The sequence below is a fragment of the Pleuronectes platessa genome, chromosome 8, assembly GCF_947347685.1.
Source record: "Pleuronectes platessa chromosome 8, fPlePla1.1, whole genome shotgun sequence".
NCBI lineage: Eukaryota > Metazoa > Chordata > Actinopteri > Pleuronectiformes > Pleuronectidae > Pleuronectes > Pleuronectes platessa.
This window is the reverse complement of record NC_070633.1, coordinates 20,098,845-20,120,035: the sequence shown is the minus strand read 5'-3', so window position 1 is coordinate 20,120,035 and position 21,191 is coordinate 20,098,845. Positions and strand designations below refer to the sequence as shown.

Here is a 21,191-nt window from a genome sequence, read left to right as displayed (position 1 = left end):
TACACTGCATTTTCAAAATGAGGGTGATGCAACACTGACTTGGAAAATAGAGAATAGTGACGCTTTAATTTCCATTTCTTGCCAAATGTAACTTTGCTGAGCTGTTACAACCTCCAATGGAAAGTGTAAATGACAATGGTTGCAGCTTAAATTTCCAGAAAGATGTAATTCAGAAAGTGTAGATTGGGTCATAAAGACCTGAGTTTCTTTCTGATACTCTGTCAGGAAACTTTAACTCCAGAATTTGGTTTATTTGTTACAGCAGCAGCTCTTCTGGTTCAGGGGTCTCAGTTCAGATGTGGCTGCAGAGGGCGCTGTTACTCAATAAAAGTTACATAGTTGCTTTAAAAGTCCCTTTATTAAAATCAATTTACAAATGAATAAGACGGTGTCTGCAGATTTTTCCAAAGCTACTGTATCTTAGCATAGAGCCGCAACATCCTCAAGGTTTCAACTGTTCTCTGTCACTGTGTGTAGACCAAAAACTGTCTCTGGTTTAATATGTGCTAAGTCAGTAAAATCAACAAAGAGGTGACAACAATCACTGTTTGGAATACAGAAACAATATAATAGGCTTTAGCAGTATGCTAAGATACAGAGCACAATAACAGCACTTTAACAGAATGTAAGAAGCTATAATTGTCAAGAGTTTGGAAACTCAAGTAAACAATGAATACATCAAATAAAAACCACGTCATTCAGCCCTGGAGCAGTGTCTATAAAACTTAAAATGTATGAAACAGAAGATATTTATACTTTTCAGTATTAAAGTAATGCTGGGTTCACAATAGCAGTGATTGAAATATATTTACACAACTGAATATTTCCAACACAATTATAAATATTTGTTAAATAAAAAAAATGGAAGTACAGTGTTTTCTGTTATATTTTAAAATCTACTACATCTAATAAAGTCATGTGACACTGTGCTGTCTCTGTACTCAAAATATTGTTGAAATCCAAGCTATATGTACAATACATGTTACTGCTCGGTTACTAATTTATGCGGTACAGTTATATGATTACTTTATATTAGAGTAAACCATGAAAAGGTTTACAGTGCAAATTTGAACTTGATTTAGGTTTTATATTTCTAAAACCTCTAATGAGCTTGAGGGAAAGGTTAAAAAAGGCAATTTGAATTCATTAAATTACAGTCTTTAAAAGTTACGATTGAAAGCATCAATTCTATAATTCATGATTTAAAATGTCTACAAGGCTTCTGCTTTTCTATAAGCTAAAAATAAGACTTCCTGTAAACACCCCCTAATGCTGTAGAAATCATTGTGTGTGTGTCACAGTAGATCAGAGGGTTTGACTGTCTGACGGAGAGAAGACTGAGTCTTTGTTATTCGTACACGGACTTTGAATGAGTTTGTTAGTCATACATCTGTCATCGTGAAGCTGAGACAGAATGGAGGCCAGAGTCCGTGGGAGGAGGAGAAGGTCTGTCCAACGCTTTCTCTCGTTCTGCTGCCACCTAGTGGACAGTCCTCTCCTTCTGCCTTTGGTAGTCTATTAAAAGATCACAAAAGAGAAGATTACAAAACTGAACATGTCATTATACAGAAACCATGACCAGTATGATACAACTAAGCGACCTCACAGACAGTTTTCTGCTGCTGAAGACACCACAGTTATCCACAGGTAATAGTGGTACTGAAACATGATGCAGGAATTTATGAGCTGACAAATTCTTCAGGTTTGCTCTGTCATATATTATTATATTTTCATTTTGGAAGCTTTTTTCTCACATGAACTTTAAACTGCCAGTTTCAGTTTGCCTATGCAACAGTTTAACCTACAGGATAAAACATGTATTGTTGTTAATGTTGTATCAGCAGACCATGATAAAAGTCAAAGTCCAAGTTAGAAATTCAAAACAGATTTAAACCTCCTATCCCATCCAAATTCAAAAGTATACATTTTCTTTGGGATGAATATAATTCTCTTTTAACTCATCTCAGTATTTTAATTCTAGACAAAAACTAAACTATTAATGTTTTCTGATACTATTGAAATTAAAATATAATTATGTTGGCTTAAGAAACAAACACATCTAAGTCAAATATCTCAATTACTTACATGTATTTATCATGATACAATGTAATTATTTGATATAAGCCAGGAACTCATTCGTATTCTCAGTAAATGAAGATCTAGTCTGTACAGTTAAGGCCTTTTATGAAAAATTGCATAGTAATATTTGTAATTTCTGACTGCATTATTTGTCCAATCTTCATAATGGGCACATGTTTATTTACATTTCTACACATATTGTATATGTTAAAATAATAACTACAAACGTGTGAGAAGACTGTGACCTATGAAATACTGAGTTGAGGAATTAGGCCGTTTAACTGTCTCTCGTCATCTTGTGTTCGGGACTTTTTGGGCGGGTCATAAATCACCGCTCTACTGTTACTGTGCGTCATCCCTGTACTTAGCAGAACCCCTCCCTTAACACTGTGACTCTGTAAGAACTTAAGCACATTAGTATTAATGATTCTCTGACACAATTAAAAGCTGCCACACCCACTACAGTAACGCCTTTGTCCGAATCTTGCATGTACATTAGAAATTGCAGGAAAAGTTCCCCTTATCCAAATTTCATAAATATGATGAGATAAAGACGAGTTGATGATTTTGTGAAGAGCAACATTGATTATGAACTAAGGATCAACTGCACCAGTTTCTTCTTTGACCAAATCCAGCAGGTAGCTTGACAAACCGAGACCACTCGCAGTGGAGAGAATTCTCCTTTTTTCTCTCCATTATTTTCAAACCATGGCGATATTTCTGATCATTCAAATTGGCCCAGGTGGTTGATACCACATGTTTTTCTGGGATGTGACAGACTCAGAATTGTATTTATTAATACTTTATTACTGCTTTACGTGCACTTCAAACATTCTCCTCATGTTGTTGTTGATGTGATTTTTTTAGAGTGAGACTTACTGTAAGGAAAGAAGCGAACCCGCATCAATATTTCTTGTGCAGTCTTTAGAATCTCTACGGCCTTAAGAGAAAGAAGACATTCACTTAATGCAATGCAATAAAAAGGATATCACCAATAAACAACTGTTGGGGTCAATGTTAACTTAATGAGAGATTAAATGCTTTACCAGTTACATTTTGATCATATGCACATTCAAGCATTCTAATTGTGATTAGCTTAATGAAATTCGGAATAATGCAGCTTTCTCCGGTTGGAAGAGGAATGGATTTTTTTGTTTGACAACACAGTCAGTTTCAGACAGTTTTTAGACAACCAGGAAATGTGATCGTTGATATACTGTATAACTGTATAATAAAGTGATGATTAAAATCTGTACGTTTCTGACTTACTCTTGAGTGCTCTATGTCTTGGAAATCCACCTCATTCACAGACAGAACCTGGTCACCCTCTTGTAGCCCTGCTCTGTGGGCGTCTGAGTCTGGAACCACCTGCCGACCCATCACACACACACACAGAAATAAGTCATTCAAATTTTTACATTGTTCAAAAAGCAAATAATTTGTCAAAGGTACAACATGAAAATCAGTAAAAGTATATACAAAACACAAGGAGGACTAACACACACACACACCTTGGATATGAAGATTCCTAGCTGTGATGCTTTGCCCCCCCGGATGTTAAAGCCCAGCTGTGCTCCCGGAGGTTTCTTCAGGACGATGGTGCGAGGTAAGAACTGCGTGAGCTCGTTGTTGTAGTCAGGGTGATGAATACGCTACAAACGGAGAAAAACCTTGAATTACTGAGAGGGATCTGATCAGAGTCCACAACCTGCAGGAAACGGTGCAGCAGGACATCACAAGCCAAACGACTGGGAACATTCTCAGTGTCACGTTTATAACTGAAATTGAGCAGCAGAGAAGTTTCCTGGCCCAATATTTTAAAAAGTAAAATTCAACTACACTTTGTCGTCTTCACGACAGGAGCCCATTGTTGTTAATTGATGGCATGTCACATTATTTTTATTCAATAATGTGCAGTATTATTTTGGACACTTGGTGGCAGTCATTAGATGCACAATAGAGGGCACAGGTGACAGGTGGAGGGAGAGCACACAGTTCTGACGTGCGCTCACTTCACACTTTACCAATAAACATCAACGCTAGTCAGAAGTTATTAGCACCTGAACAGTACTGATGATTACTTTGTGTTTGTTGATTTGCTCGAGCGTTTATGAAAAAAATAAAAAAAACACAAGAAGCGCACAGCCAGGATATCAGGGTTAAAGTGCCCAGAAGTTTTAGTTTGTGTGAGCAACACGGCCACCCTGATACAGTGAAGGCTAAAGATGCAACACATAAGTTTAAACTGACTGAATGTCAAATCCATGTGGAAGGCAATGACCACTGCTGTAGACCGATTTTTGAATTGAAAACCTTCTTTTGTAAATCATAGCACAGTTGTAATAACAATAACAGTCCAAAATACTTTTAACGCACAAAGCGGGAGGCGAGTGAAGATGCACACCTCTAGTCACAGATGCATCGATAACCGAATCGTAGCCCTCTGAAGTGAAACCAATCGTGAGGTGCCTAGAGATCCCAACCCCCACGTCCACTGACTCCTGCTGAACAACTCAACCTTTTAAAGTCGATGCTATGACCAGTTTTGGTCTGAAACTCCATGACGTGTGTGTTTCCAATGTTGATAGCTTTGACACATGAGATCTAGACAACATCAGCTCTCTGAGAACATTAAAACATTGACCATAAAAGTGGTCAGAGTCACCAGTTAGGAGTCAGTGGACATCCAGAGAACGATCTATGTCATCTGTGCCAGCCCCCCCCCCCCCCCCCCAGACAAAGTCCATCACCAGCCCCTGGTTTGAGTCAGAGCTGCAGGGTAAAGCCTGTGACGTACGTCCTGTGGAGGTATCCAAGCTGGTGGGTTTTCATAAGAAGGCAGGAAGACAACTGGGAGCTGGTAGTCGTCATAAGGGATTTTCTGATCCATCGTTTCTGGGCAGACCTTAAGAGAGAGAAGTTATGAAAACGTGCTCCCTAACATTTATTGCACTGCTTGATGTATACAAAACACAGGTAGCAGTTATCGTAATGACTCTTATTGTGAAGCAATGTATATAAAGTTAGGTTTTAGCCGGAAGAGACCAAGACACGCCGGTTGTTGTATCACTGTATCACCTTCTCCACTTCCACGCTGGGACGTCACTGTGAATATAACGACGAACATTTAGATCGTGAGGGATAAATTAAACAGGAAGTGGAAAGTGGCTCAATTCGCAGCAATAACACACAAACAAGACGCTGCGGGCTAACGCTGGTTAGCTTGCTAGCTAATTGGGAAACGAGCTCACTTCGCTTCGTTTACAGCTCATTTAAACTCGTATTCGCTACTTGAGGGAGCAGAGCTCTGAGGGCGGAGATACTACGTGTGTGTTGTGGATCGAAAATACAGAGTGGCCGCCATTAAATAACAAATAAACTCACCGCAGGTTTCTCTGACACGGTTAGCAACGGGCTCTTCCTCTGTAACGAACACTGATCAACACTTGGAGTATTGTCGCCTCCTGCTGTCCCGGAGGGGGAATTACACCTGCCCTCTACAGACCATTGGTGTATAACAATTATTACGGTTACATAGTTGTTATTAGCGTTATTTTGCTGTTATTACTACTATATATAACTGTTATTACTGTTAAATAGCTTTTATTTCTGTTATTTAGCTGTTATTACTATTATACATATCTGTTATCTAGCTGTTATTACGTTTATATATATAACTGTTATATATATGTTATTACTGTTATATCGCTTTTACTACTCTTGGACTATTGTTATAACTTTACTGTTTTCATCTGCACGGAAAGGATCTTGTAGAATATAATAAATATATATATAATAAAACATATTTGAACAGAAGTTTCTGAATATGTTTTTTTTTCTGTTCTCTTTGTACCTGCATGTATTCAGTGCCTTGGCTGCTACTACACTTTGAAAATGTATCTTGTCTTTATTTGCCTTAATACTAACTCATACAAAATCTACTACATTGAACCACAGCACCTGTTCATACCTGTGTGAGGATATTACTGGGTACCAAACATTAACTCTTTTGATCGTCATGTTGTCTATTCTACTGTCTGTGTGACTGTTTACATCCTGTTGGGAACTGGCTCTACTGGTTTTAGCACTTGTGTTGACATTACATTACATTATATTTCATTTAGCTGACGCTTTTATCCAAGGTGACTTACAATAAGTGCATTCAACCCCGAGGGTACAGACCCAGGACGAAAAGAATCAAGAAAGTACAATTTCCTCAAAATAAAGCAAAACTACCAATGCTATAAGTAAGTGCCATTTAGGTACTACTAAAGTGTTAGTTTAAAAAGTTATTAATATATATATATATATATATATATTTTTTTTTTTTTATTAAAGGTATAGTCGGAAGAGGTGTGTTTTTAGATTTCGGTGGAAGGTGTGTAAACTTTCTGATGTCCGGATGTCAGTGGGGAGCTCATTCCACCATTTAGGAGCCAGGACAGCAAACAGTCGTGATTTTGATGAGTGTTTAGCTTGCAGTGAGGGAGCAACGAGTCGATTAGGTGAAGCAGAGCGGAGTGAACGAGCTGGGGTGTAACGTTTGACCATGTCCTGGATACAGACTGGACCTGATCCATTCACAGCATGGTACGCAAGTACTAGTGTTTTGAACCGGATGCGGGCAACCACTGGTAGCCAGTGAAGGGAGCGGAGGAGCGGAGTAGTGTGAGTGAATTTAGGTTGGTTAAAAACCAGTCGAGCTGCTGCATTCTGGATGAGCTGCAAAGGTCGGATGGCAGTAGCAGGTAGACCTGCCAGGAGGGAGTTACAGTAGTCTAGGCGTGAGATGACCAGAGCCTGGAGAAGGACCTGCACCGACATAGACACCATATGAGTAATCTCATTTTGCCTGATCTCATCTGTTCGACCAGTCACATCCTCATTTGCTTTGCAATGAGTGAAATACCATCAAATAATCTACATTTATAGCGGGTAACTGGGATCCTCCAGTAAAAAGTGTTCGTAGATTTACAATTTACAACTATGGTTTTAATTATTTGTATTACTGTGCAACTCCTCACCCTGACAGGTAGTAAGCGATCCTATGCTTTGTCTTTTTTTAATCATGCACTCCCATATCTCTTGCTGTTTGATGCCCTGTCCAACCGAAACTTGTTTTTCAGAATCTTTCCACCTCCCTGCATGTCTGACAGGCCCGTTTTGTTCGCTGCCTCCATGCTACCTCGCATTTATCCAATAGTTGGAAACAAAAATTGAATGATGGCATTGTGGAATTTCTCCTGCCTCAACTTGAAGTGCTCAAACCAGTTAAGTTCTCAATTTCCAACCAAAAACCCTCTCAGAGACTGAACACATGTTTCATTCAGCTCTGGTTACACATTTGATCCCTGATTCAAACTTAGTACGTGTAAACATCATAACATGACATAGATATAGATAATATAGTCTTCTTTTTATCAGATCCCCTTGTCATTCTTTTACAATTAGGTGTTTTTCAGTTTCAATAGTTCTTTTATCTAAACACTGTAGGCCAAACATGTGCACCTCTGTTCTTCTTTTCATCTCTAATCATTTTCTTTCAATCACTTAGTGCTCAAATTATTTTGTTAACTTAAGCAGACTGATTTTCTTCAGGCTATATTCCCTCTAACATGAACACTGCGTGAAGCAATAATTACGCTGCCTCCAGGTCCACACCCATCTCATGTAAAGCAGCCCAGTGCACACAAGCTTCAACCTGTTACAAACCCACATCAGGAGCTAATGAGAAGATTCTACAAAGTTCCCGTGCATAGCAGGAATCTCACACCACATTTGAACCCCAGACGTCTTTGGATTAGTTTCTGCAGCTGACTCGTTGATTGTGGACATATAATAGACGATTAATCTGCTTGATATAACATTAAATACTGAATGTTCTCCTGTGACACATCTCGTTATTATCTCCTCATAACCTATCATGATTAAGATTAAGATGCATTTATTAGTCCCAAACACATGCACAGACATGCACAGGCACACTCATGCAGGTAGGAAAATTTAATCTCTGCTTTTGACCCATCTGGTGCAGGACACACAGAGCAGGGAGCGACCATGTACGGGCCCGGGGAGCAGATGTTGGGGGAGTAAGGTGCCTTGCTCAGGGGCACTAGACAGGGTAGGGAGAATCCTCTTGGATTTTTGGACAGATCAATCCAGGTTCTTCTTTTTGTTGTTTCTCCGTGGAGTCGAACCAGAGACAAACCAGAGACCTTTTCTGCCCATAGTCCAAGTTTCTGCCACTAGTCCACCGCCTCTAATCTATGATAAATATTTGTTCCCAATTTTGGTACGGAATTAACCTGGTTTGCAACAATCGCTCATTGACACATTTATTTCCAACTTCATCTGACGATTGGAGTCATCTCAAGGTGAAGTTAATTTGTGCAGCCAAATATATCCATGAATTCCTCTACAAAAAAAAACTTTATTCACAGGGACTTGATATGAGCTTGATCCCTATATGCCACTAGTCCACATTTATTATTGTCTGTTGTCCCTTGCATGTATTTCTATTAAAGCTGCAGATCATAGACTGTATGTTAATATTGGATGAAATGATTGCTTCCCAAAAGTGAAGCCAAAGTGTCTCTATTGCCCCTGGTGGCTGGCTGCAGTATAGGTCATAAATCCTGTCTCCTCCATGTTAGGTATTGGGACACGGACCAAACCAAAAATACTCCCAGTACACATCAAATAATTTTTTCTGTTTCTGTAATCGTAGTTAGTTCTTATCACACCGATGTTTGTCCAAGTGCTCAGTTTCCCAGTAGGTTGCTAAAAGTTAATCAGACGTGATGATTCCTGTGACACTATCAACCAGTCACGTTTATTTGTGTTTCCTATACTCACACATCACAGTTTGCCTCATAGGATTTTACATAGGGTGACGTTGTCTGCTCTTAACGCTCGACAAGAGAGAAGAAAAACCCAGACCTATTTACAGTCTTTATTTATAGTGATCCTTTATTTATGATCACTGTTGATACCGTCAGAGATCAAAACTAGATAAACAGGCAGTTTCAATGACTAACATTTTACTCAGTCAGGAGGAAGTTTAAAAGAAAAGATGAAAATGATTTGAAATGTATTTCCTCGTCTTACAAACCAACTTATTACACATGAAAGCAAATCTCATGCCTTTATTTGGACACATTTTAAAACAAAAATATGTATTTACCTCGTTTAAATCTACTGACGTCTTCACTTTGATCATTTTAAGACAGTTTTAAATCATATGCAAGAAGACTCCTGCTGATATTTGACCAAGAGTCTTCTTGCTAGTGCTGCTAGGTTTAGGTTTATAAACCAGGCTACAAACGTCAGTCTACCTGAGCTGAACCTGCTGGATCCACCGCATGGGATTGGGCTACACCCCCTCACCCCCTGCAGCCATTCATACAGAGGCATTCACAGTCCGTGCACGGAGCCACAGAGAGCCGAGGATGCAGGAACAGCAGCAGCAGCACACACTGACTGACAGAGCGTGTGTGCAGGAGGAAAAACTGACGCTCCTACCAACAAACTGTGTGAGAGAAAACTTTAACAAGCCGCTCGTTTCTGGTGAGTCTCGTCTGTTAATTAGTCTGATAGAAGTTTAGAAAGAACAGATAATAATTGTTTCCTATAGTTGTGGATATTTATTGCTTTAACATTTTGACTCACATGTTAAATCTAAATGGGTCGTATGGAAATCACACTATGGCTTTAAATCAATCATCTGTTCATTATAATGTATTATCTTATTAAACATATGTGCTAATTGCACAGACTGAGAACAGGCTGAGTTTGGTTTAAAGTGCTCTTGGTGTTGCTGTGGTGTTTTAACGTGTTCTCCTCAAAAGAAATTTCCAATTCTAGATGTGAAAAGCAGAAACAAATACTGAAACTTTTTCGGTTTTTAACTCCTTCTTCGATTTGTTTATCTTTGCTTGAACATCAACCTTTTAAAAGTGATTGGATCATTTATCCCTCTTCTGTTTTAATAAGAGTAATAGACAAGTAGAGTTCACACTGTGCCAACCATCATTAAGTGACATAAATTAACAAGGTGTCTTCATTTGCAGTTAGCCAGTGATATTATATATTGATGGATCCATTAAGTGTATCATTAGATGATGAGTTATGTATAGAGCACTGTTGTTGGCATCCAACCATAAAGAAGTGTATCAACTGTTCTTGTAATGGAGATCTTCCTACTTCCCTTTCTTTTGTCATCTTTCGACAGTTATTAAGATCGTCGTTCGTCATTTAGCACAAAGCCAAGTGACGTGCTGATCTCTTCAAACATGATCGTTTTCCATTGCTCTTTAACAAACAAGTTACATAATGTGATGGGATCATAGTCATAGCTTAACTCACCCATCTATTCAAAACTTTAACCTTAACCTCAACTGGCTTATCGCTCCGATTCCTCCTCCGCAAATAGGAACCAAGCCAAGGTGAAATCTTTGGAAACCCCAAGTCAAATCAGGTAAAACCAGATTCACTTACTTGTTTACAGCATTTTCCCAGCAGAAACCTGCTATTGCTCAATGTGTGGGTGACAAACGTGTAAATTCCCACGACCTTTCTGTATGAGGGGACCGAAACTTGGCACATCTCTCAAACTGAGTCAGGTTAATTATATAGCATGTAGAAATACCACAGGAGATAAAATCTATCATCAATTGTGAAATAATGGAAGGTATGGATTAAAACAACAAACAAGAAGTGCACTGACCTAGAATCAAAACCTGTGTACGAAATTCAATGGCGCTGAGTGGAGCACATACCTCCGTCAACAGTCTCCTTGAATTCATAGATATCAGTTTCCTAAATATGCCTGATTTAATTCCATCAAGATCCATGAATTATTCCCAAATAGTAATAATTCCTGGTCTGGATCCAACCAAAAGTTTATGGTTTCTTCCCTGATCCATGCTGCATCCTTACACCGAGTTTTGTGGAAATCCCACCTTTTGGTTTTGTGTAATCCTGCTAACAAACATATAAACCAACCACCAAACAAAAGGACATGGGGTGAAAACATAACCTCCTCAATGGAGGTATTGAATAAGATAAAATAATGACAGACAGCAGAATCATAAGGTAAATTGTAATTCGGGACAATATTAAGAAGTTAGTAAAATTAAATTAAATTCGATTTTCTATTATTGATTGTGGGGAAAACCTTGTGCGAAACTGGAGATTGTTCACCAGCTCGGGGGAAGCAACAGAGAGAGAGAGCGAGCTTGGCCTCTTTTTGTTTAAAGACGAGAAAGAAGTACTGGTGGGGGGGGTTGTGTCGGGGATAACCAGGATGACCTCGGTGACCTGGGGGCCAGAATATGGAACCAGGGTGTCGGGGATATAACGAAGACCCAAAATATTTCTGTATGTAACCGGTAACCGATGCAGGTTTGCCTGTAAAATCGGCCCCAACATATTTACTAAAATCCTGTTAAAGACCTTTTCTGATGCTGCACCTCCAGATGGAAGTTTAAATCTAAATCCTCTGAAGCTCTGGTCGTCATCTGCAACTAGAGCTTGTTGCTCACTCTGCTGATGTATCAACTGTTTGTTACTTACACTCAGTTAATTCCCCCCCCCCCCCCCCCCCCCCCCTCCCAAGTACGTGGATGTGCCTGTCACTGTGGCTGTTTGTGCTGCAGGGGCTTGAACAGTGTGACTTCATTCTCAGGCCGCTCTGTGCACTTCTCTCAATGCCCCATGCTGCTAGCCATTGTGAGTGCTTCCAGTGGCTATACCCCCTTTGCACACAGGCTCTATACTGAGGAGGCCATTGAGCAGGGTTCGCCTCAATACCCAAAGAAGCTCCTCTACCACCCTCCTCCCTCATTTGCTTTCAGTCACTGTCGTCTTTTTCCTCCCTCCTATGCTCCTTAGGTAAAGAGAGGTGAATGAAATCCGGCCAGTGCCTGGTATACAGAGGAAGGGTTCTCTGTGGCGCCCCATCCATCTTCAGGCTGTGTTCAACGCTGCACAGACGAGGATCTGCAGTTTCTACACTGTGAATGAGGAGGAGAGGTGATGTCTCAAGAGAATAGCTGCTGCAGAGTTTGCAGCAGGGGCTTGTATAGCTGCCACTGGAGGGAGCCGAGTGAAAACAAGAGAAAAGTGAGTATTTCTTGCCATGGTATTATGTATAAAGTATATGAATATAGGAATATATTCTCAAACAAGGCCCAGCAGTCTCCTCATGAAAGGCACATTTAAGTCCGCTCGATCCAGATTTTTATTTGTTTCTGCACCAAGTAGCTTTTTTTTATCAAGATAATTATTTTATTTTTCCTGGTTAAATTGTCCCAAAATCTCACAACGTGAAAGAAAGTGGATCCAAAATCCTCTGTACACCTCTTTGTCTATGTCATGCCAACTCCTCTTTCTTGGCCCATATCCCATCTTCTCAACGAGTTTCTTGGGAATCAGTTGAGCAGTTTTTGCGCAATCCTGCCGAGAGACAAACAAACCGACAAATACCAAACAAAGGTACAGGTGTGGAAATGGGGCTTGGCAGAGGTTATTAGTTTTAGAGAGTTCAGACAAGCCTTTAACATCCACATTTTCTGGAGCACTGCTTTGCGCTGTACTGAATGTGTGATGTTAATAAACAATCTGCATCCGTTTCAGTTTTCAATACCTCCACTGAGCCCTGAACCTTCAGAAATCCCTGTAAGCAGGGATCAACATTCCTCTGGACGGAATTTAGAAATATAAAATATCGCCGATGAACCGTTCTGCCGACTTACCAACGGCTTACTTCAAATGCCTTTAAAATGAAAGTTGAATACTTTGTTTGGAGAAGGCTATTCACGTGCTTTCAGGAAATACAAAAACACGGTAAACAGAGTCATGATTGATGCACTGAATATGCATGTTTGTGCCAAGAAAAGGAAGTAAACTTGCAGGTCCTAACAGGCTTGTTGTGGGCTTATCAGGGAAAGGATTATAAGAGGGCGGAGGATTGTGGTCCAGTCTGTCATTTCTGCACAAAAAGTCGGGGCTGGAAACTGAAAGTGAGCTGGTGATTGTGAAAGAGCACGAAGGACCTGTTTGTGTTTGGCCATCAGGGTACAGAGCAGAGTGGAAAACCACCGATGAAATGTTGTTCCATTGTCTTCTCTGATAAGATCACACACACACACACACACACTGCAACATTTTTATGGACTATCACTCCACCTGTTTTATTTTAGCATGCATGCTGCTGGTTCTCGGTCGTCACGTTGGCCTCCCTGCTCTCTCTCTGCTGGATGTACATTTGTCTGGTTGCTTTTAATGACCGAGAGGATGTTAACTGGTGAGTGAGCGCAAACATGCACACACACACACACATACACACGCACACACACAATCCACATTGAATCCGACACAAAGGCCCAGAATCCTCTCTTTTCTTTCCCTTTCCCTCTCTTTTCTTTTCTTTATTGGTGACCTCTATTCTGCCAACCTTGTGTTGCCCTCTATTGTTCCATCAGGCAGGGCTTCACGAAACTGAAGCGGTGGGTGAACTGGTTCATGGTGCTGATCATCGTTTCTGCAGTGATAACCAGCTACTGCGTCCTGCTGCTGGTGAGAATATAGGAGGATTCGGTGGTGATTAGTTTTTATGTAAACAATAACAGATTGATGGGGAAAAAAAGGTACAATTGTTAAGCATTGTTTAGCTTAGCTTCATACCATGATGACATAGAATTTAATCCACATTCCAAACAGGCATTGTTGCAGTTTCGTGTTCCCTAACTGACACTATTCATTTCAGCTCTTTGCACTGTTCCAAGTCGCTTTAAAAGAACCACTCGACTTACACTGGCTGCACAAGGTATTTAAACGTGTACCCTTCTATCTTGTTCCTATAGTACAAATGTTTTACTTTTACTGATCCGACTTTTGCATTATCTCCTTTTTGCTTCTTCTCCGCACAGTTCCTTGTATTCTTTGGTGTGATGTTCATCACTTTCGGGGTCGTAGGAATTAGCCTCCAGTGGAAACAAGAATGGCCAACTGTTCCTCTTTCACTCCAGGTAGAGTCAGGATGTCTTGTCGAGCGCCGAGGGCCATGTGTGTGTTAATGGCAATGGGTGTATTTTTACGTGTCCTCTGTGTGTTTTGACAGGCCACAGGTCCTTTCTTGCAGTTTGGTGCCGTCGGAGCGTTGACGCTGCTGAGTCCTCTCGTCTTCCGGAGCTTCTACGTTGCCGAAACGGGTATGTGGCAGACCTCATGTAAGATTAGACAATGGCGTGACTCACACGCAAATTAGACATCAGCAGTTTTCCAGACATCGATATCGCTGCTTTACAAAAGACTTGAATTGGTCAACTTTGAAAACGAGGTTAATTTGGCTTTGAATGCGGAAAAACAGCTGCAACCGGATTAACATGATCTGTCTTGATCCCAGACTGGAAATCACAATAACAATAAGTGGACGGATGAGTGAATAAAGACACAATAAATAGAAAAATGAAGGATTCATTAATTTACCCAACGGTTATCTACATGGCTTATCCTCCTGAGGGTCGTGTGGGGGCTGGAACCTAAGCCTGACATTCTTTGCCTTGTATAATGCAAAATGTATTGTAACGATAAGTTGATCACTAACGTGGCCATGGCCTGAAGACTTTTTCCTCACAATTTAATAAGGGACTGATTTACGACTATTGGATGTGGGATAAATGCAAGTAAGAACTCGGAGAGAGAACCAGCAGAGATTGGTATCAGAGAAGCTTTAGTCAACCGCCTTAATTTATGAGGAAGCAACGTTTTTGTTCTCTGAATGAGTAACACCCTCAATCATCATAATCAAACTTAAGTTTCTAGTGAAAGTCAGCTAATAAATCACATTGTAGTTGAAAGAAAGAACTTTATTAGGCAATGTAGTTTGCATTTTGAATAAATTAATGTACAAAAATATGCACATTTTAATATGTGACTGACTACAGAGGGAAAAGGTGCACGAAAAGGAATGAGTGTGGGAAAGGTGGGATATTTAAGAGACTACCACGGTGTGAATGCTGGTGTTTCCTCAGGGGGTTACTATACAGGACTCTGTTCAAACTCACAGCAGAATAAACGGTTCCAGTGGATCCTCTTATTATTTGTCTTCTCTTCTCAGCGTGGTCTAGAGCCGTCATCACATTGGCCTTTGTCGCGGTGTCAGCTGCCATCTTCCTGTGTCCCCTGGCCATCCAGTCTCCCTGTCTGCTGAGTGAACTGCCTGTCAAACCTGAGCTCATTGGCCACAGGGGCGCCCCGATGGTGAGCATCCTGTTTCCCGCCCTGAAGATACACTCAGTGCATCTCTGCAAATGTTGAGCTGTCAAAGTTGAGGCCCTCGTGATCGTGCCGTTTATTTGGTCAAATGGTTTTAGTGCGACACTGTCTTGCATCATTTACAGTATATCACGTCTGTTCACTGATGTAATGTGTTCAATGACTTTGACACGACAGAAAACACTGGACTTCTGGCTCAGGTGCGAACAAATGCTCTCTCGTGTGAGGGCCCCATGTGCTGCTCTGTCCTTGTTAGTGTGCTTTGCTCCTGGGTCACCATTAAGCCCAATTTAACACAGCTTCAGGGCAGTTCGGGAATGTAAGCACATGAGCGTTTCTCACCCATCTGTCCTCACTGTGCTCAGCTGGCTCCGGAGAACACCATGATGTCGTTCAACAGCAGCATCGCATGCGGCGTGACGGCCTTTGAGACCGACGTGCAGATCAGGTACACTGGAAATGGACTCATATGTGAAAGGCTTTTTAGTGTTTATTTTTTATTTTTTAAAGGAGACAAATTGTGCTTTTTCTGAATATCTTTCCTATAATGTGAATAAGCAAGAAAAACCACCAACACTGCCCCTAATGCTAAATCTTCATTACCACTTTTTCGTTTGAAATCACTAAGATACATTTATTGATCCCAAACACATGCACAATCACACGACATGCAGAGTAGGGAAATTTGTCCCATCTGGTGGACACACAGAGCAGTGGGCAGCCATGCAAAGCCCCTGGGGAGTAAGGTGCCTTGCTCAGGGGCACTTAGACAGTGGGGGTAGGGAGAGTGCTCTTTGGAACAGATCCGGGTATTGTCCTGGCAGGTATGTTGTATTGTCACCGCGAGGAATCAAACCAGCGGCCTTCCAGTCCAATGTACGTAACTTTCTGCCCATAGTCCAATTATTCTGCCACTAGTCCACCGCCTCTCATCACATCCACTGTGCTAGCGATACACCAGGCATCCATAATACTCCGGAGTTTGTGAGCCGCTAAAAGTTAGCTGACCCCGTTTTAGTTTGAAAACTCTGCGGCAATGATTTGGTCTGGACGGGGATGTTTGGAAACTATGACGTAGAAAACCGCAACCGCTTGCTGATTGGGTCTTTTCGGACACAACATGGCCTTCGCTGATTCGTCGGGCATCTATCACATGACCCTCTTCTGAAAGGAAACAACAAGCATAAGCCTCTGCTACCAGTGTAGAACGCAACTTGGATACTCAATTGCAACCGCGCTGACCTTGTTGTCTTTGCTAACAGCTGTTATATTCAGTTTTCTTTTATGATACGGCTGTGGTCATGTGACATTTTTCAGTTGAATTAACATGAACTGGACTTTAAACTGATACGGAGCTAACGCTTGGATGGACAGAGATTGTTTTAGTTTAGTAATATGGATGTAGCCAGTTGACCAATCACAACAAAGGGGGCCAGTTGGCCAATCAGAGCAGACTGGACTTTAACTTGGAGGGAGGCCTTAAAGAGACGGGAACTAAAACCAAATGTTTCAGACAGAGGCTGAGAAGAAGAGCTGCAGCAATGGACAGTAAGAACAAAGGGATGTGTTTCATGAACATAAGAGCAAAATTATGACGCTGAATATGAGCATAATATGTCTCCTTTAAGAACTCATGGCCTCTACACAGTTTTCACAGTAGCAGAATATACCGGCTACCACCTGAAGTAGGTCAATAGGGTCATAAAGTATTTAATACAACTTCACTAATTGTCTTTTCTAGTAAAGACAAAATTCCCTTCTTGATGCACGACAACCACTCCGAGTTTCTGTCGAGGACGACGAACGTGAAGGAGAAGTTACCCGACAAACTCTCCAGCTCCAGTTACAACATAACGTGGGAGGAGCTACAGACCCTGAACGCAGGCGAATGGTTCCTAAAGGTGAGGGCTCTGCATTGGTACCTGCTCGTCCGCACACTTGCACATTGTCATCATTCAGCCTGCTGTAGTCACAGTGTGTATCACTTGACTCTCCAGACGGATCCTTTCCATTCGGTGTCCCAGCTCCCAGAGGACGAGAGGAAAGCTGCTGGGAATCAGACCATACCCTCTTTACGTGAGCTGCTCGACCTCGCCCAGCAGCACAACATCTCAGTGATGTTTGACCTTTACAGTTCCAACCAGAAAGATGACACCAACCACACAGTCAGCACCATCCTCGGTTCTGGCATCAACCCACGCCTGGTATGTGTTGGGTTTTGTCAGTGTCGTATTTTCCTTTATATGCCTCCGTGCCGCATTTAAAGTCTAGCTTTAGACTCTAGCTTTAGACTTTAAATGTGGGAAGTGGTCACTTTGACTTAAAGATGAACTGATTGGATGTTTGGGTCAAAGGTCACAGTGTGGAAATAAATGTTTGTATTCTGAAACTTCACTGGTTGGTGGAGCAATACAACCACAGAGCAGTAATTCTAGTTTTTTACAGATCCTCTGGCTTCCTCCTGCTGAAAGAGAGGCTGTGATCTCGACTGCTCCAGGTTTCATCCAGGTCTATAACAAAGACACTGACAGGTTGAAAAAAGGAGACCACCTGAATGTGAAATACAGCAATTTGAGTACAAAAAGAATCAGGTAAAAAAAACAATATACAATATAATTAAACAATATACACCAAAGTTTATAATGTACTGGTGCCAGGGGCACGTACGCACCAGTGTTTTAATTAAAAGTATGTACGTGTGGGTGTGTGTGTGTTTGTGCGCGTGTGTGTGTGTTTGAAGCATGCTGAGACACTTTCACTAAATAAAGATGCACCGCTTACAGCCTCCAGGGAAATGGAATGTGATTTAAGGAGTATCTTCAGCGTGGAGTGATGTTAAACTGATGAGCAGAGGAGGCATAACAAAAAATAGAATGGAATGAAACACGTTGTAACATGTTGTAACAAAGCTTTTTATCATCGTCTATCAATCTTTGCAGTAAGAAAAAAATGAGTTTTTGAATGATTTTATTTAACAAATGCAAACATGATTTAATACAGATTAATAAGAGAAGACCATCAAAAACATACATTACATGCACATACATAAATATTCAGATATATACTTGTGTACATTCATGATAATTAGTATGTATAGCCGATTGTATATACCATTTCTCTCTTCTTTCACCTAAAGTAAAATATAAAGGTCTGTTTTCTTGTTCAAACTCTGTGTCTGTATCTGTCAGTGAACTGCGGCAGAAGAACGTTAGCGTGAACCTGTGGGTGGTGAATGAGCGATGGCTCTTTTCTCTGCTGTGGTGTGCAGGGGCCAGCTCCGTCACCACCAACTCCTGCCACCTCCTAAAAGAAATGGACCGACCTGACTGGGTCATGGTGAGCAATCGATCATTTCACTATCAATAAATAAACAATAATAAATACCACTCAAGCATTTCCTTTGGAGCTTACAGGTCTTGTTTCCGTGTCTCAGGCACCTCTCACATACAGAATCGCGTGGATCGTGGTGGATGTTTTATCCTTTCTGATAATGACGGGGCTCTTCATCTGGCAGAGGTAAGGCGAGCAGATGTTTGCTGTGACACATTTGTGTAAAATGTCCTATGAAAGTGAACACACTGACTCACCCACTCCACTGTTTCTGTCAGGAGAACACACGTGTTGTGTCCAAGGAGAGGTACAGTAGTTTAGATTTCAATATGTTGCAACAGTATATGCAACTAATGACTGTTTTCATGAATCTGCAGATTATTTTCATGATCAATCAATTAATCATTAAGTTAAAAATAATGTTTATCGATATTTTCAGTTCACTGTCATTTAAAATAAAAGACAGAAATTAGAATCTGGAACAAAGGAATGTTTTTCCCTTTTTCTTGGGAGATGACTGAATTGATTTAATGATTATGAAAATAGCTGCAGACTAACTTTCTGTTGATCCACTAACATATTAACAGACTAATGGACCAATGACTCCAGAATGGACTTTACATTGTGATTTTGTTTAAACTGTTTCCGATATCAATCAAGATTTAAATGAGTTCCTGTCTGTTCTATTCAAAGACCATTACTCTCCATGAATCTGAATGTCACTCATATTTTTTTAGATGGTGATTAATTGAGGTGATTGTTTGTGGTTTAGTTCTAATTTAACAACTCACGGCAGTCATCGAGTAATTACTAAATTGATCAATCACATCATCAATAAAAACACATTTGGATTTGCCAGGTTGTTAAAACACACATTTGAGTATTTGATAGTTAACATTGTAAACCTTAGCTTCAATTGGATTCTAAAAGGTGAGACACAAATGAGAATATATGGATGGCATTAGATAGAAGCAGCAATAAAAACTACCAGCGAAAGATTTTCTTAACAACCTGACAACCCCAACATTTTTCTTATCAATAATAAATCATTATAAAATCATCTACTAACTATCATCAAAACACTTAATTACACCTCATTCATTATAACTGACCAAGTTCCAGTGTAATAAAGTGGGAGAAGCTTTTTTCCTGAGGAGTGTCCCTTCATTTGGTTTCTATGTGACTCCAAACAGGAACAGAGACGCAAAGAAACAATACGCCTGCCTGGAGCGATAAAGAACTTTCTCCCTTCTTAACCACCGGGTAGACGGACGCAGGGACGACCCGACCCCAGCCCCCGGGACTGCTGGAGATATTTGACTCTGAATCAGGGACAAAACAAGTTACTGTGAATACAAGTAGAAGCAGAATACAACAGACAACAGAGTTACTGTAAATCATCAGAGACTGTTTTCTGAAGCCGTGACAGATGTGTTTCTACAGACGTTTAAATGTCAGCACTGCACCACTAGATGGCAATTTGTTTTTTTGTTTGTTTTCTGTGAAAGTCTGGCTGCTGAACTGGGTTTATGGTTCACAGGCTGAATAATATTCCGTTTCTACTGAAATGTTTTTTCCTCTCTGTGTGTATCACTGATGTGCAGAGTCGATGTGCACTGATTTTTGATCTTGACACCTTATGTTCCCGTGTTTTTCTAATGTTCTTTAGCTTTGTTTCAATATTTTCTTTTGTGTCAGCAGTGCCAGGAGATGTGCCATAACTAGAGTCTTGTGTGTTTGACTTTTGGCTGTGTGAGCTACTGATTGTTTGTTTGTTTGTTTGTTTGACATATGAAAATGTTTTAAATGCCAGACAGATATTAAACCATCAAGAATAATCTAATGATGATGTTTTTAAACGATAAATTGTGCTTATTTAGAGATTGATGCATAATGTATCTTGATTCCGTGGTGGAAGTGAATCATCGGGATTCTATGGTTGCAAGTTACTGTTGCAGAGGACATTTTAAATCCTTTGATGAGTATACAAATACACACACTGGTATACACAGTATATCAACTTAAAACACTCAACAGAGGCTCAGATTCTTACATTTCACTGTTCTACAGTCAGGTACATTATTCAAATGCTGCTTATGTGTCAGTGAAATGTCTCCCATGTTTTATTAAAGTGCTTCAGCTTTTTGTTTGTAACGTTATGTAATGTTTGTAAAGATGTTGTGCCATCAAAGAAATATAATTTTTTTAAATCAATTGCTCTGACAGTTATTTTCTTTAGTAATCGATTGAATTGATGAGTATTGTGGCAAAACAAATTATGCCATTGCTCCTTGAAATCCATGTTCATGTATTCTCATTCTCTGAGTTGTTACGTTTGTTGAAAACTTGGGAAGTAGGAAATATTTGATATTGAGTTGCTGGAAAAAGTTTTAGCAGCTCCTCTTCTTCTTAAAAAAAACAAACTATTATTTTATTTATATAATTTACCAAAGTTTGGCAAGTTCATATTCTGTAAATTGACTGATCAGGAAACGTCACAACAG

General features: G+C 40.3%; 2 protein-coding genes across 5 annotated transcripts; one reads left to right on the top strand and one right to left on the bottom strand.

Moving 5' to 3' along the window:
• Window positions 1–339: 339 nt before the first annotated feature.
• pdzd11 (PDZ domain containing 11) lies at window positions 340–5,552 on the bottom strand. Of its 3 annotated transcripts, none has more exons than XM_053428728.1 (7): window positions 5,464–5,552; window positions 5,135–5,184; window positions 4,877–4,984; window positions 3,591–3,731; window positions 3,349–3,447; window positions 2,959–3,019; window positions 340–1,515 (listed from the first exon to the last, which is right to left on the bottom strand). In XM_053428728.1, exons 3-7 carry the CDS (start codon window positions 4,967–4,969, stop codon window positions 1,481–1,483), a joined length of 429 nt encoding a protein of 142 aa, XP_053284703.1. In that variant the 5' UTR covers window positions 4,970–4,984; window positions 5,135–5,184; window positions 5,464–5,552; the 3' UTR covers window positions 340–1,480. The 3 variants fall into 3 exon arrangements, with proteins under 3 accessions (XP_053284703.1, XP_053284704.1, XP_053284702.1); XM_053428729.1 differs by having other exon boundaries at window positions 5,158–5,184; window positions 5,464–5,530; XM_053428727.1 differs by lacking the exon at window positions 5,135–5,184 and having other exon boundaries at window positions 5,464–5,542.
• Window positions 5,553–9,474: 3,922 nt separating this feature from the next.
• Window positions 9,475–20,901, top strand: gdpd2 (glycerophosphodiester phosphodiesterase domain containing 2). Of its 2 annotated transcripts, XM_053429538.1 has the most exons (16): window positions 9,475–9,645; window positions 11,971–12,201; window positions 13,281–13,384; window positions 13,563–13,656; window positions 13,847–13,906; window positions 14,010–14,108; window positions 14,201–14,291; window positions 15,200–15,342; window positions 15,723–15,805; window positions 17,099–17,258; window positions 17,355–17,561; window positions 17,803–17,948; window positions 18,546–18,693; window positions 18,791–18,873; window positions 18,966–18,994; window positions 19,881–20,901. In XM_053429538.1, exons 2-16 carry the CDS (start codon window positions 12,115–12,117, stop codon window positions 19,952–19,954), a joined length of 1,608 nt encoding a protein of 535 aa, XP_053285513.1. In that variant the 5' UTR covers window positions 9,475–9,645; window positions 11,971–12,114; the 3' UTR covers window positions 19,955–20,901. The 2 variants fall into 2 exon arrangements, with proteins under 2 accessions (XP_053285513.1, XP_053285514.1); XM_053429539.1 differs by lacking the exon at window positions 18,966–18,994.
• Window positions 20,902–21,191: the final 290 nt, after the last annotated feature.

What these genes read in the sequence shown, in the direction of transcription:
- pdzd11 (XM_053428728.1), bottom strand. Translation starts at nt 4,969, where the DNA reads ATGGATCAGAAAATCCCTTATGACGACTACCAGCTCCCAGTTGTCTTC. An exon ending in CTTGGATACCTCCACAGGAC is followed by an intron (nt 3,732 to 4,876) that starts GTACGTCACAGG and finishes CTCCGTTTGTAG; the next exon opens with CGTATTCATCACCCTGACTA. An exon ending in AAGACATAGAGCACTCAAGA is followed by an intron (nt 3,020 to 3,348) that starts GTAAGTCAGAAA and finishes CTTTCTCTTAAG; the next exon opens with GCCGTAGAGATTCTAAAGAC.
- gdpd2 (XM_053429538.1), top strand. Translation starts at nt 12,115, where the DNA reads ATGTCTCAAGAGAATAGCTGCTGCAGAGTTTGCAGCAGGGGCTTGTAT. An exon ending in CGAGTGAAAACAAGAGAAAA is followed by an intron (nt 12,202 to 13,280) that starts GTGAGTATTTCT and finishes GTTTTATTTTAG; the next exon opens with CATGCATGCTGCTGGTTCTC. An exon ending in GCCACAGGGGCGCCCCGATG is followed by an intron (nt 15,343 to 15,722) that starts GTGAGCATCCTG and finishes CACTGTGCTCAG; the next exon opens with CTGGCTCCGGAGAACACCAT.